General features: G+C 36.4%; 1 protein-coding gene across 2 annotated transcripts in view; it reads left to right on the top strand.

Moving 5' to 3' along the window:
* Window positions 1-13,135, top strand: part of LOC138714767 (golgin subfamily A member 4-like) — a 40,257-nt gene that overhangs the window by 6,460 nt on the left and 20,662 nt on the right. For both annotated transcript variants that reach the window (XM_069846880.1, XM_069846879.1), the window contains exons 6-9: window positions 1,229-1,353; window positions 5,442-5,682; window positions 7,294-7,397; window positions 9,376-12,703. In XM_069846880.1, coding sequence (XP_069702981.1) covers window positions 1,229-1,353; window positions 5,442-5,682; window positions 7,294-7,397; window positions 9,376-12,703 — 3,798 coding nt within the window. The remainder of the gene's footprint in view (window positions 1-1,228; window positions 1,354-5,441; window positions 5,683-7,293; window positions 7,398-9,375; window positions 12,704-13,135) is intronic.

Here is a 13,135-nt window from a genome sequence, read left to right as displayed (position 1 = left end):
CTTTAACTTATTGCAATGATTTCGCCATCAAAACTTGTTGTTCCATATCCAAGAGATCTATAAAGTGAGAAGAGACAGCACGTAACACCTGCACCGGCACCTTGTTCTCTGGAGATCAAGGATCCGTCAGTGTATAAATGAAGCCAGTTTTGTGGAGGGTACCTAATATTAATTGTCTCTAAAGGCAATTGTTTCAGTATTTCAGTGTTTACTTCTGATTTCAGTATTTCTTCTGTTAAATTTAGATTATATTCTATATTTAATAGAGTTAAAGGGTTTGGTTTAATTTGTAGGTTTTCTTTTAAATTCGGGATATTGATTTTCTGTGTTCCAATGTTTGAATGTTTGTAATGCTTCCTTGCCATCTTGTTCAATTCACTAATCACTTTTTCACTTTCTCTGTTAGCTTTTATGGTTCACTCCTCCCTACTTGTACTCACTCTCTACCTACTGCACTTCCTGTATTCGTCTTCTCTTTACTGTATGAAATACTCAGTATTCTTTACGTATTATTTCTAATTCATTTTAGTGTTTGTTGAATATGAATTTATGGTGATGTGATGTTCTGACATGAACAACCCGTCTCGCAGCATCACATGAGTGCGGTGGAGGGGAGTAATACATAACGTATGATTTCTCCTCATTTACATCCCTGCTCTCTACTCTGATGAAAGTTATGAAATACAACATGGAGACCTACTTTATTTAACACTGTAGTGTATTTTATTTTATATACATGTATATACGTAAACATAACCCATATACTGTACCTAATATTTCCATGATTGTTGTGTGAGAAACATCGAGGCACATTAAATAGAGATAGAAGTGAGAAGGACAGCGTGGGAAACCACGAGTAAACCTTTCATCTGAAAATGTTACAATTTTTCTCTCTTGCACTTCGAACATATACGAAACTCATGGGACCACTTTGATAGCTACCCAGACCTTTGTGTTACTCGTTTTCTGCAAGGGACTGATTATATTGTTTCATGTCTGTTTCCTCCAAATTGATGCGAAGGAAATGTATCACAAAGTTATGAATAGAAATTTGTAGTTTTGGTGAAAATGACGATGTCTGAGAAAAATATAATACTTTAATAGCAGAAATGTTACTTTCACGTCCATTTATTCAAGTAAGGAAATACTTTCAGTGAAATCGAAATAATGAGTTATTTTGAGTTGTTTTCCTTGTCTTAAATTTATAAAATGTGAATTTTTTTTCCAGAGAAAGTTCGGAAGCTAGAAACTTTACTCAGCAAATGTAAAGAATCTATAAAACGCAATAAGGAGCGAATATCTCAATTGACTACAGAAAATCAAGAACTACAGCAAACACTGGAGGTTACAAAGGTAGTAATTGACCGTAGTTCTATAAATTAATTAAGGTTGTAATTAAGAAGAATAGCTGTACGATTGAAAGCTGAGTAAAGTTAATTTGTATGTGAGTACCATCAGGTAGATGTATTGGTGACATAACTGCTCAAGAATTTCAATCAAATGAAGAAAATGACAGGAATCTGTAGTATTGAAGTGGTGAAATGGTGAGAAGCTGTTTAAAGCCGATTATATATTTAGTAAATATTTTGTATTTTCCACTTACAAATTCTGAGTGTGTTATGTACCATGTTTTGGTGACACTACAGCATATGAAGGGTCCAGGGAAAACCACGTTTAGTCCAAATTTAGTAATTTTTATATTTTGATTGAGTCTGGCAGTTAATGTTTAGATCTTTAACATCCCTAATCATATAGGGAAAAAACTCGCTTGGTTCCTCATTATAAGCATATTAAGAAAAGGTTTACACGGGAAGAAACTGTCATTTCTGAAAGTCTGTAAACGCTCTCCTGAAAAGTTTGCAAAATGTGACTAAATATGTTTTTCCCCTGGACCCTTCATATGTTATGTTGTTACATTGTCCTACTATGACAGTGCTCAGCATTAATCTGCAATATAACTGATACTACATAACATTTTTGGGGATGATTTTCATTGTGTAAACATTGTTTTAATATACTTAACAAGCAAAACTATAGACAGGCTGAAATAAGTCTCAGAAAAATGTCGATTCTTTTTATTCATCTTCTAGACTCTATATACCTGGAGGTTATTTTAAATTACTGTTCACATCATTTCCACGTTTGTTAAGTAACCTTGCGTGATGTTTTATTTCTTATGGTTTTATTATTAGTTTAGTTTATTTAGCCACAGATGTAGCTCAGGTGGTAGCACATTCATCTGCTGTTCCAAAGTTGTGCTCGGGCGTGAGTTCAATTCCCACTTGGACTGATTATCTTGATTTGATTTTTTTCCCAAAGTTTTCTCCAACTGTAAGATGAATACCAGGTAATTGCATGGCAAATTCCCAGCGTCTTCTCGCCAAATACCATCTTACTGTCACCAATGCCATCGATGCTAAATAGCCTAGTAGTTAATATAGTTTCGTTAAATAGCTGACAAAGCAAATTAATTTATATTTTTAGTTACTTTAAGATTCGCGTTATTGTTTGCAGTAAATGTAATTAGTAGGGCTAGGATTTTGATGAAATTGCATCTTTTTTCTAGTAAGCCAGAAACATAGCTGCTTTAGTATTTATATGTTATGTGATAAACTGAATGTTTTAAGAGATATTTGTTAAGGCATTTTTTTGCATTTTTTTGCCTGTTTCAACTCATAAGAGCATTTTTTGTTTTATTCGGTCATTTTTTATGCATTTTCATTTAATTTTGGCCATAAATCCCCATTATTAATGTAAAATAATGTTTATTTCCTTTGATATTTTCTTTACATATTTTGTCCATTAATACCCATTATTTTGTATAATATTTTAATCGTTTTTCTACACAAATATTGCCATTTTAACGTAGTACACCCCATGTAATGGATCAGTCCAACCACCCTTCATTATAGACTCCTCTACACCTACTAATTCCGGATAAGAGTGGCCTTACATGGAAACTAAAAGTAAAGTAAATCCATGGTACTACAGCCCATGAAGGGCCAAGCTCGACTAGCTGACTGCTGACCTCACGTCCACATGCCAACACAGAGGTGAACAATCATACATGGAAACTACATCATGTAAAATAATTAATTAAAGTGTACTACTTAGAAAAAATTATGTAAAAGTTAATTTAATTACTAGTCTAAATACACTCAGGGACAAAAAAACCGGACACTTTAATATTTGCTGGTATTTTGCAAAACATTATCTTCTCATACAATATTATGGTAGCCATCTGTTGTTATGGAGACGTGTATACATTGTTGATTGTTTTTTGTTTTATAAACAAGCCATTACAACCAAATATTCCAATTTTGCTTTCGGAGTCTCAGCTATAACAATGTTGTCTCTACCATTTTGTGCTTCATTATCGTTATCATTCGTTATTTCTTTATTTTTAAATTTTCTGAGTTTAAGTGGGGTTGTAACATTTGTCTTAAAACAAGATGCGACCTGAAGATGTGGCTCGAGCTGTAGCCCTTTACGATGATGGACGCAGTGTATGTTACATTGCAAATGTTATGAATATGGCTAGAAGCACAACCCATGATGCCTTAAAACGGTATAGAGAGACCCTAGAATTTACCAGAAGTCCAGGTTCGGGTCGTCCAAGAGCTACAAATCCAAATGAAGACAGGTATATGGTGTTGAGAGTTCTTAGGGAGCGCAACCTGCCAGCTACTAGTGTAGCCCAGCAATTTGTTAACATGCATGGACGCCCAATTTCGGCCAAAACAGTTAGAAGGAGGTTGAAAGCAAGTGGACTGATATCAAGTAGACCTGCAACTGGTCCCAAACTTCTCAGGATGCATCGAGTTGAACGACTGCGTTTTGCAAATGATCACAGGGATTGGAGAAATGGACAGTGGAGCTGTGTTCTGTTCACCGATGAGTCCCGTTTCAATCTGTGCTCACCTGATGGACGTGAAAGAGTTTGGAGAAGGAGGGGAGAACGATTTTCACAGTGTTGCATTTCCGAAAATGTGCTGTATGGAGGTGGTGGAGTGATGGTTTGGGCAGGAGTGTGTACGGATGCTCGTACAGAGTTGGTTTTTGTTGAAAATGGAAGACTAACAGCTGATATGTATATAAATGAATGTTTGGCTGATCATGTTGTGCCATTTGGCCAATTTGTAGGCGATAATTTCGTTTTAATGCATGATAATGCATGGCCGCATATTGCCCATGCGGTCGGAGATTATCTCCAAGAAGTGGGAATCCATATTCTTCCATGGCCAGCAAGGAGTCCAGACATGAACCCAATTGAACACGTGTGGGACATGCTGGGACGGCGTGTTAAGAATAGACGACCGAGACCAGAATCGTTACAAGAGTTGAGGCGAGCACTTGGCGAAGAATGGGAACTTATTCCTCAAGAAGACATTGCTAACCAAATGAGAGCATGCAAAGACGTATGGATGCAGTTATTCAAGCCAGAGGCGGGTAATACCCGTTACTAAAAAGAGTTTTTAATGTTTAAGGCACCATAAAATGAAAACACAGTTAGACAAAACGATGCCATAGTCATACGCCCGTTGTAATTTTTTGTAAATTTTCTCATCAGAGATTTTTTTTTTCAAATGTTGTCATATAAGGTGCTAAATGAAACATTATTTTGTTTAAATGGGTTTTGTTTCATTTTGAAATAATTGGCAACAAAATACAAGCAAATATAGAAGTGTCCGGTTTTTTTTGTCCCTGAGTGTATTACGTTGTACAAAACCTCTTTTCCTACTAAGCCAATTATGTAAGATCAATTTTTAGGGCATTTTTAAGGGCATTTTTGAAAGATTTTTAGGTCATAAATGCATTGTTTTTAGGACATTTTTTCATGATTTATAGGTCATCAAAATCCTAGCCCTAGTAATTAGTGTATTAATAAAACGTGAAAATGTTTTGCTGTTATGTTTTGAACACGTCTTTGTACTGAAAATATACATATTTTGTAACTATTCATAAAATGACTGTGTATTTTATGTGTCAGTATTACAGTGCCTGAGTGGTCAGATCTCCAGCCTGACACGCAGGCAGCCTGGGTTCGAGTCTTGGTCAAGTCTGGGATCTTTAATTAAAAAAATCCATAGTGACCCTTGTGGCGGACACGGTTGCAGTTTGGGTTTTTCTTCGCGGTTCTCCCATTTTTCCCCCATATTAAGCATCTACTTCATTCCATCACCATTTTTCCATTTCGTCATTTCATAGCATTCCTCTTTCGCTGGCTGGTGATGTAGTGATGAGAAGAATTCCTTGCTCGAAACCTGAGTACACTGCGAACCTTAGTGTAGTCTGCCAGTGTGGGTTTGGAAATGCGCCTAGCTTGAGGGTTAGCACAATAGATGGTAACACGTCGCAGTGCTGGGCCATAATGCATTCCACTCCGTTCCATGTATCAATATAATGGAAAGTGATACCTTTGTTTTTGCGTTTTGAACCAGGAATCCAGTAGTACACAAGTGACTACTTTATCTGAGGAATTAACTACAGCCAGAAACGAAATTGTGAAGTTGGTTGAAGCTCTGGACACACTGCGTAAACGAGAGGAAGATGCGGCTCTGTCTCTGGCTGAAAATAAATTGACAATCCATAGAGAGTTGGAGGCTAAGGAGGAGCAGATCAAATCTCTGAGAAACTCCTTGACGCAGCTGACACAAGACAAGGAAGCTTTAATTGAAAGAGGTGAGGTGTATCTCTCCAAGTTAATCAAGCTTTGACATAAAATGACTATGACATAGTAGGCCTAACTCATTAAGAGATTCCTGAATTGCTGAGGATAAGGGAAGGGGAAACAAACAAACAAACAAATGTATCTTATGTGCTGTTATGATCTTTTGCACTATTTAACAGAAAGTTTGTGAGTATTATGATTGCATTGAGAGTAAATTAAAGTTGCTGTCTCTTACAGTGGCATGGGGTGAAACAAATTTATAGATATAGATGACATGTAAACCTATATTGAAATGCATTAAAATTACAAACTTTGTTAATGGACTTATTGTCACTTTTATGCCACATAAATATTTTTCATGAATTAAGATTACATGTATTTGTATGAAAGATTTCCTAATTTTTAATACGTTATTGTTGTTTTCTAATGCCAGGCGTTTGACAATAAAGTCATTTGACCTCTTACACTCCAGTATTTTTCAAAGATATTATCATGACCAGCCACTGAAGCACAGATTTTGAGGTGTTCCGAATCCATTTCTTGGTTTGAGTTGCACAATGGACAGTTAGAGGACTGATATATTCCAATTCTATGCAGGTGTTTGGCCAAACAATCATGGCCTGTTGCCAATCTAAATGCAGCTACAGACGATTTTCGTGGTAAATCGCTAATTAACTTTGTATTACGACGCAGAGAGTTCTATTTTTTCCCTCGAGATTGTGTTATCAAATTTTGTTTGTTGAAGTTTAAGAAGCTATGTAGATTTAATAAATCTTTTCACAGAGTAATACGTAGATTTAGTAACAGGTCTGTAAGTAGCAGTGCTGCCCTTCTTTGCTAAGGCATCCGCATTCTCGTTTTCCAGGATTCCACAATGGGATGGTATCCATTGGAATACAATTCTTTTATTGAGTGTTATTAATTGAGAGAGCATTTTAGTTATTTCTGCTGTTTGAGATGAAGGTTTGTGTTTAGAGACTATTGATAGAATAGCTGCTTTGGAGTCTGACAATATAACTGCATTCTTAAATTTATTGATGTGGCATAGAAGATTCCTGAGACTTTAACTTATTGCAATGATTTCTCCATCAAAACTTGTTGTTCCATATCCAAGAGATCTGTAAAGTGAGAAGAGACAGCACGTAACACCTGCACCGGCACCTTGTTCTCTGGAGATAAAGGATCCGTCTGTGTGGAGGGTACCTAATATTAATTATCTCTAAAGACAGTTGTTTCATTATTTCAGTAATGTGCCACAAAGCATTATTTTTCTCAGAAGAAATGACAGTTAATGTGTAAATATATGTAGTGTGCTTTACATTTCACTTTGTCAGAGGAGTGGGAGTATGTGCATACACACTATGGGATTACCGATAACCCATTTGAAAGGTTGGCACCTCTGGTGACATTGAAAGGATTGCTTCTTAGTTAAAATTCATATATATTTTCGAATTTCACCACAAATAACGAACAATTTTAGCACGGATTTCGTGTTATTTTTCCAGAATTTAATTTTGAGTAATTAGTGTCAACCATTTCTTCTATGACACCAACAGTAGTCTCTTAATATAAGTGGATGCTTCTTTCTCCATCAAATGATTTGTTTGGTTGTTACATTTTAGCCAGCAGTTTGCAGAATGAGGTGACAGAACTCAAATCAGTTGCTGCTGCTCCAGCTTCAGAAGATGTCAGTAGTTCAGAAGAAGATCGACAGAGCCTTATACAGGTGAAAGGCATTAATAAAATGTTGTATTTGTTTAATTTATTATTAAAAAACTCAGAACAAATAATGAACACTTATTGTCATTTTCTCCATGTTTTATATATATATATATATATATATATATATATATATATATATATATATATATATATATATATATAAATTCAAAATGGCTTAAGGATCGCGAATTTTAAGTTTTAAACACGAAGGTAATGTATATAAATTATTTGGTGAATAAATATAGTAAATATATTTGTATTTATTTTTATGAATCATTTGGGTGTTATTGATGTTATTATTTTCTTTATGAGATACAACTTGCATTCATTTTTCAAGTCATGTTTAGGACGACTTTATCTCTAAATTGAACAACTTAAGTGATGTAAAATATACTGAAAAACCAGGAATGAATGCAATATTCGTGTTTTGAAGTGTGCAATATATATATATATACATGAAGAGTTGGCCTACAGGGGAAAAACAATCAAAGTCACATAATTGTCTTAAGGGTGATGTCATCTTCTAATTCAGTATATTATTGCAAAATTTATTACTGTTCCTAATGAAAAAGTAGGAAAGGATGACTGTATCCATGGTGATAATTCTCCTTATCAGTTTTGATAAAAAAAGAACACTAAAGTTTGCAGTAATATACTGAATTAGATGATATCACCCTTATGAGAATTGTGACTCTGATTGTTTTTCCTCTGTATTCTTCATATTATGTTGTAGTCCCCAGTTGTAATTTGTATTTAAAACAAAGAAACATACAGTACTTCCAAAGTTTATTTTCTCATGTTTTCTTAGAAATAATATAAATTAACATATGAAATTCATTAGTAGAGAGAATTATTAGATTGTAGCCGAGAATGTTTCTCAAAAAGAGTAATGTTGTTGTTGTTTTCTAATGCCAGGTGTTTGACAATAAAGTCATTTGACCTCTTGCATTCCAATATTTTTCAAAGATATTACGGCCAGCCACTGAAGCACAGATTTTGAGGTTGAAAATGGCAAGTTGTAACCAATTTAAGTGAACACCATATTTTAACGTTTTGGTGGCTACTTCATTCACACACAACCCCCAGAATGTCTGGAGGACCACACCTGATGTTGGTCAACGGGTCCATTGGACCTAGCTGGGAGATCTTGTTGATCACCAGCTTTCCCTCCTTAAGCCACTGGAGAACGATTTTAGTGCCATAGCAGGTCAGCACTAGGAACAGAAAAGTAGAAAAAGGAGGAAGGAAAGTGAAATGAACCCCTAGGCCTCGAATGCTCTAATGCCATCGGGGTCGAAGAAAGTAAGAGTTCAGTCAGAGGACTGGATAGGAAAGGGTAAAGAGGGAATTAGGTATTGAGTAGAGGAAAATTATACCAAATTCAGTCTTTAACTCATCAAGCTGTCCAGTGCTAATTATTGATTTAGTTCAGCTTGTAAAATTATATATGCTTACTAACAGCTGCACCATGGGAAGGTAGGGATGGGACATTGGTATTTGTCCAGGTTGGTTCCTTAAAGCCTTCAATGGGAAGGATTAATGGCTCTCCCCCCTGTATCCGACAGATACCCTTTTGCAGCCAAAAAAGAGTAATGTACACAGTATTGCATAGTTATCGGGAATGGGGTAGGTAGAGAGAAGATAAGGAAGGTGAAGAGTTTAAAGTACTGTATGTCATAAAGGATGGAGGAAGAAAGTAGTAGATTGAAGTAGGTTTAACTTTATTTATTGGATGATGAGAATATATAGATAGAGGTAAAATATAGTATGATATGTGATTGAATGTAATGGAGTGTGGTGGTGGATGGTACACAGAAATGTGAGGAAATCTACTACCTGAAAGCCGTATGATGATAATAAATATGAATATGAAATTCAGTACATTAAAACTAGGTTAAAAATAATTTTTCATTCATTTTTATACAAAATTTGTTAGGTGCTCATGTTTGTGTAATTTGTAACCTTATTTGCTCTTCTTACAGGAGTTGTCCCGTGGCAAAGCAGAGGCTGTAAAACTCCTTCAACAAGAAATGCAGAGAAAACTTATTGACTTGGAGAAGAAGATGTCTGAAAAACTGCTGTCATCTGAACAAACTAAGAAACAACTTGAAATAGAAATAGAGACCATAAAGCGAAATGTTGAGGAAAAGGAGCAGACAAACAGAGAATTGGAACAGAAATTGAAGTCTTTTGAGGAAGTTAAGTGTGCGTCTACACAGGATGAGACTGACTCAAAACAGAATCTTCAGTCGGAAACAGCAGTGAAAGAACTAGAAGACAAACTTACAGAAAAGGAGAACGCAATCAAAAGTCTGGAAGAGAATTCAAAACTTTTAATTGAAGAACACAACAAGGAGCTTAAAACTTTCGAATCCAGGATTGATGCAGAATCAGCAGAAAGAGTACAAATTGAGAGCAAACTGTCAGAACGAGATCACGAGTTAAAGGAGTTGCACAACTTGCACAAGCAGCAGCTAGAAGAGAAACACAAGCTGTTCTCAGAGGTGCAGGCACAACTTTCAACGGAACTGGCAATGAAGAGTGAAGTCGAGAAGAAGTACAAGGACTTGTTGAACCAGATGGGTAATCTGGAAAACTCATTAAAGAATAAAGATGCAGAAGTGAGTAAATTATCATTTGAGATTGTAAGTCTGAAGGAGAGGGCACAGAACCTCGAAGAGAAATTGATGGAATCCACAGAGGAATGTGCAAAAATCAAGGCAGAGAAAGAGAGCTTACATTCCATTGTGACATTCAGTCTGAAGGCTGTTTTCCAGTTGAAGAAATCTCTTCAGGCACTAAGAAATGATGTACACGAGAGATTGAATAGTGCGAGAAGTGATGGTAATGAAATTGCAGTACAAGTACTGAACGCATTCGATCAGGCCAAGAAAGAAGTAATTTCTGTCAGGAAGGAACTTGTAGAGAAAGATCATATTCAGAACAGCTTAAAAGAAAATATAGCAATTTTAGAGAAAGAGTTGAGCCAACAGAAGGAGTATGTTGAACAAGAGGGAAATCTTGAGAGTATGGTGGATGATTTGAGATCAACTAAAAGAAATTTGGAAATTGAGCTTTCAGAAAATAAAGCTTTGGTAAAGAAGCTTCAACACGAATTGCAGAATACTACAAAAACACTCGAGGTAGAGGAACATGAAGTATCGAAGTTGAATTCTAGCATAGTTCATCTTCAGGCAGACCTGGCCATGAAGATGCAGAAGACAAATGAAGATCTGCTAAATCTCAAGAGCGAGCACAAAGTCAGTCTGAAGGCTAAGGATGCAGAGATCAGCGAATTGAAGAGCAAGTATGATGACAGCTGCAGCAAGGTCAAAAGCTTGCAAAGTGATGTGAGTTCAGCTGAGAATAAATTAGAAGAGATTAACAAGGATTACAATAAGTTGAAAGAGGAAAATGAAAAACTGGCTACAAAAGTAAGTGAACTTGAAGGGAAGTGTGAATCATTGAAGAGAGAGTTCAGTACAGTGACAGAAGAAAGAACTAAGCTCGGAGGAACTGTGGAGGAATTGACGAACGTGCTGACTGGACATAAGAAGGAAAATGATGCTCTTAATGAGAAGATTAAGCATATGGCAGACACTCTAAGTAATTCCAATAACGAGACATTAGGATTAAAGGAGCAGGTAGAAGAATTGTCCAATTCATTAAACAAAGCCACTACAGAGAACCAAGCTCTGAAAAGTGAGATAGAAGAGTTTAAAGTTGTGAAGTTGAAGTTAGAAAATAATCTAAAGTCTCAGGAACAAGAATGGAATGATAAATCAAAGGCAGACAAAGTGAAGATGAAGAAACTTGAAAGTGCTGTGCATTCACTCCAGAAAGAACTGAAAAACGAAAAGCAGCGGCTAGAGGCAGATATATCAAAACTATTATCCCAATTTGAGCAGTCTCAGCAAAGGGAGAGAGAACTTGAGACAGAAACCAAGGTACTAAAGGAAGAAAGTATGAAAGCCAAGGGAGATGAATCCAATTTTGAATCTTGCATTTCGGGCCTGAGGATGGAATTGGGACAAGCTGAGCAGAGGGAGCAGCAGCTTTTGGCCCAGATTGAAGAATTAAGTGAGAGAAGAGTTGAGTTGGAGCAACAACTGAATGAAAAACAGGCACAGCTTGAGAACTTGGCAGCTGAGAGACAGACTCTTATGGCAAAATGTGAGTCAGAATCTTCTAGATTAGAAGGTTTAGAAGCAGAGTTGAGTGCCTTGAATATAGAGAAGGAGAAATGGAAAGAGGAGCAAACTTCGTTAAAAGTGAGACATGAGGAACTGAATCAGTTCAATAATAGTATAACGGATCAGTTAAATCAGGAAGTGCTGCAGAGAAAGTTGCTGGATGATGAATTTAAAAATATCAGAGAAAGTAAGGATATTTTAACAAAGAAAGTTGAAGAATTAAATTGTGTTATTGAACATTTAAAAAAGACCACTGCCGAAAATGTTGAGGTTAATGAACAGCTAAGAATTGAAAAGACTGAATTGCAGCAAAGTGTTGAAGATAATGCAGTGAAAGAGAAGGAACATGTCTCTAAAGTTGAGTTCCTACAAACAGAGGTAGAAAGGCTGAAATCAGAGAACAGCATTCTGATTTCAGAAAAAGATGGAATAACACAGCAGTTGGAAACAGTAAAAAAGGAACTTCAAGATACCATTACAGATAGGAATTCATTGGAAGATACGAGACAGGATGTTCAGAAGATAGTTGGTGAGAAAGGCCACCTTGAAGAGAAAGTGGAAAGTCTTCAGAAGGAAATGAAAGATTTAGAGGAACAGTTGAATAATGAAAGAAGTGATAACAAAAATCGGGAAGAGGAAGAAAAGAAGAAGCTTGAAGAGGCACGTGTATATAACAAGGAGTTACAAAGTGAAATTGAGAATTCTTTGAAAGAAAAAATGAACTTGGATCAGACTTTAACCACAACATTAGGTAACTTGGAAGCATTGCAAATGGAGATGATAGCAGAGAGGGAAAGACACCGTTTGGACGTAGAGGAACTCAGAAAGCAATTAGAAGACACTTTACTGGAGAAGAGGAATCTTCAACGTAGTTTGAGTGCCGAGTTTGAAAAAGCAAGAGAAGTGACTGCCTCAGAACTCATGAAGCTGCAGTCAGATAAGGAACAATTGGAGCAACAGTTGGATAACACGTTGATGGACCTGCAAGCGAAAGAGAAGCAGGTTTCAGAGTTGGAGGATCTTCATACACAGAAGATAAAGCAGCTTGTACGAGACTTTGAGAAGCAGTTGGCACAGAAAGAGGAGGACTTGGCTAACTTAGAAGACAAGAAGTATGGTAAGTTTCTTTTATGACTTCCAAAAGGATCTTTGCTTAAAGGACCCCATACTTACCTGAAGGTAAGTTTGTACAGACTTACCTCCGGGAGATGTGTTTGAATTGGTTGATTGCCCATACCTGCTCAGACTTATCTCCTAGACTTATACTGGGTGTTCATTTCAAAGTGTGTTATGACGTCACTGTTGTGAGTCAGCGATTTGAAGCAAGTTTCAGCTTTTATGTCAGAGAAGTTGCTTATTAATCAAGGCATTCAATCTCAACTTGAGGATGTGTACGGTATAGCTTGAACGTCGTAGCAACAGATGGTGGTCTGTACTGTCTGTGTGCTACCATAACCTCTTTCGAACTGTGTTTTGCGCGGCCAAGTCGTACACAGGGTATTTGTTATCGGTTGCGTACGGTAACATTCCACAATACAAATCAAATACT

This window comes from Periplaneta americana, chromosome 15 (genome assembly GCF_040183065.1).
Source record: "Periplaneta americana isolate PAMFEO1 chromosome 15, P.americana_PAMFEO1_priV1, whole genome shotgun sequence".
NCBI lineage: Eukaryota > Metazoa > Arthropoda > Insecta > Blattodea > Blattidae > Periplaneta > Periplaneta americana.
The sequence above is the reverse complement of the archived record's forward strand: the minus strand, read 5'-3'. Positions and strand labels throughout refer to the sequence as shown.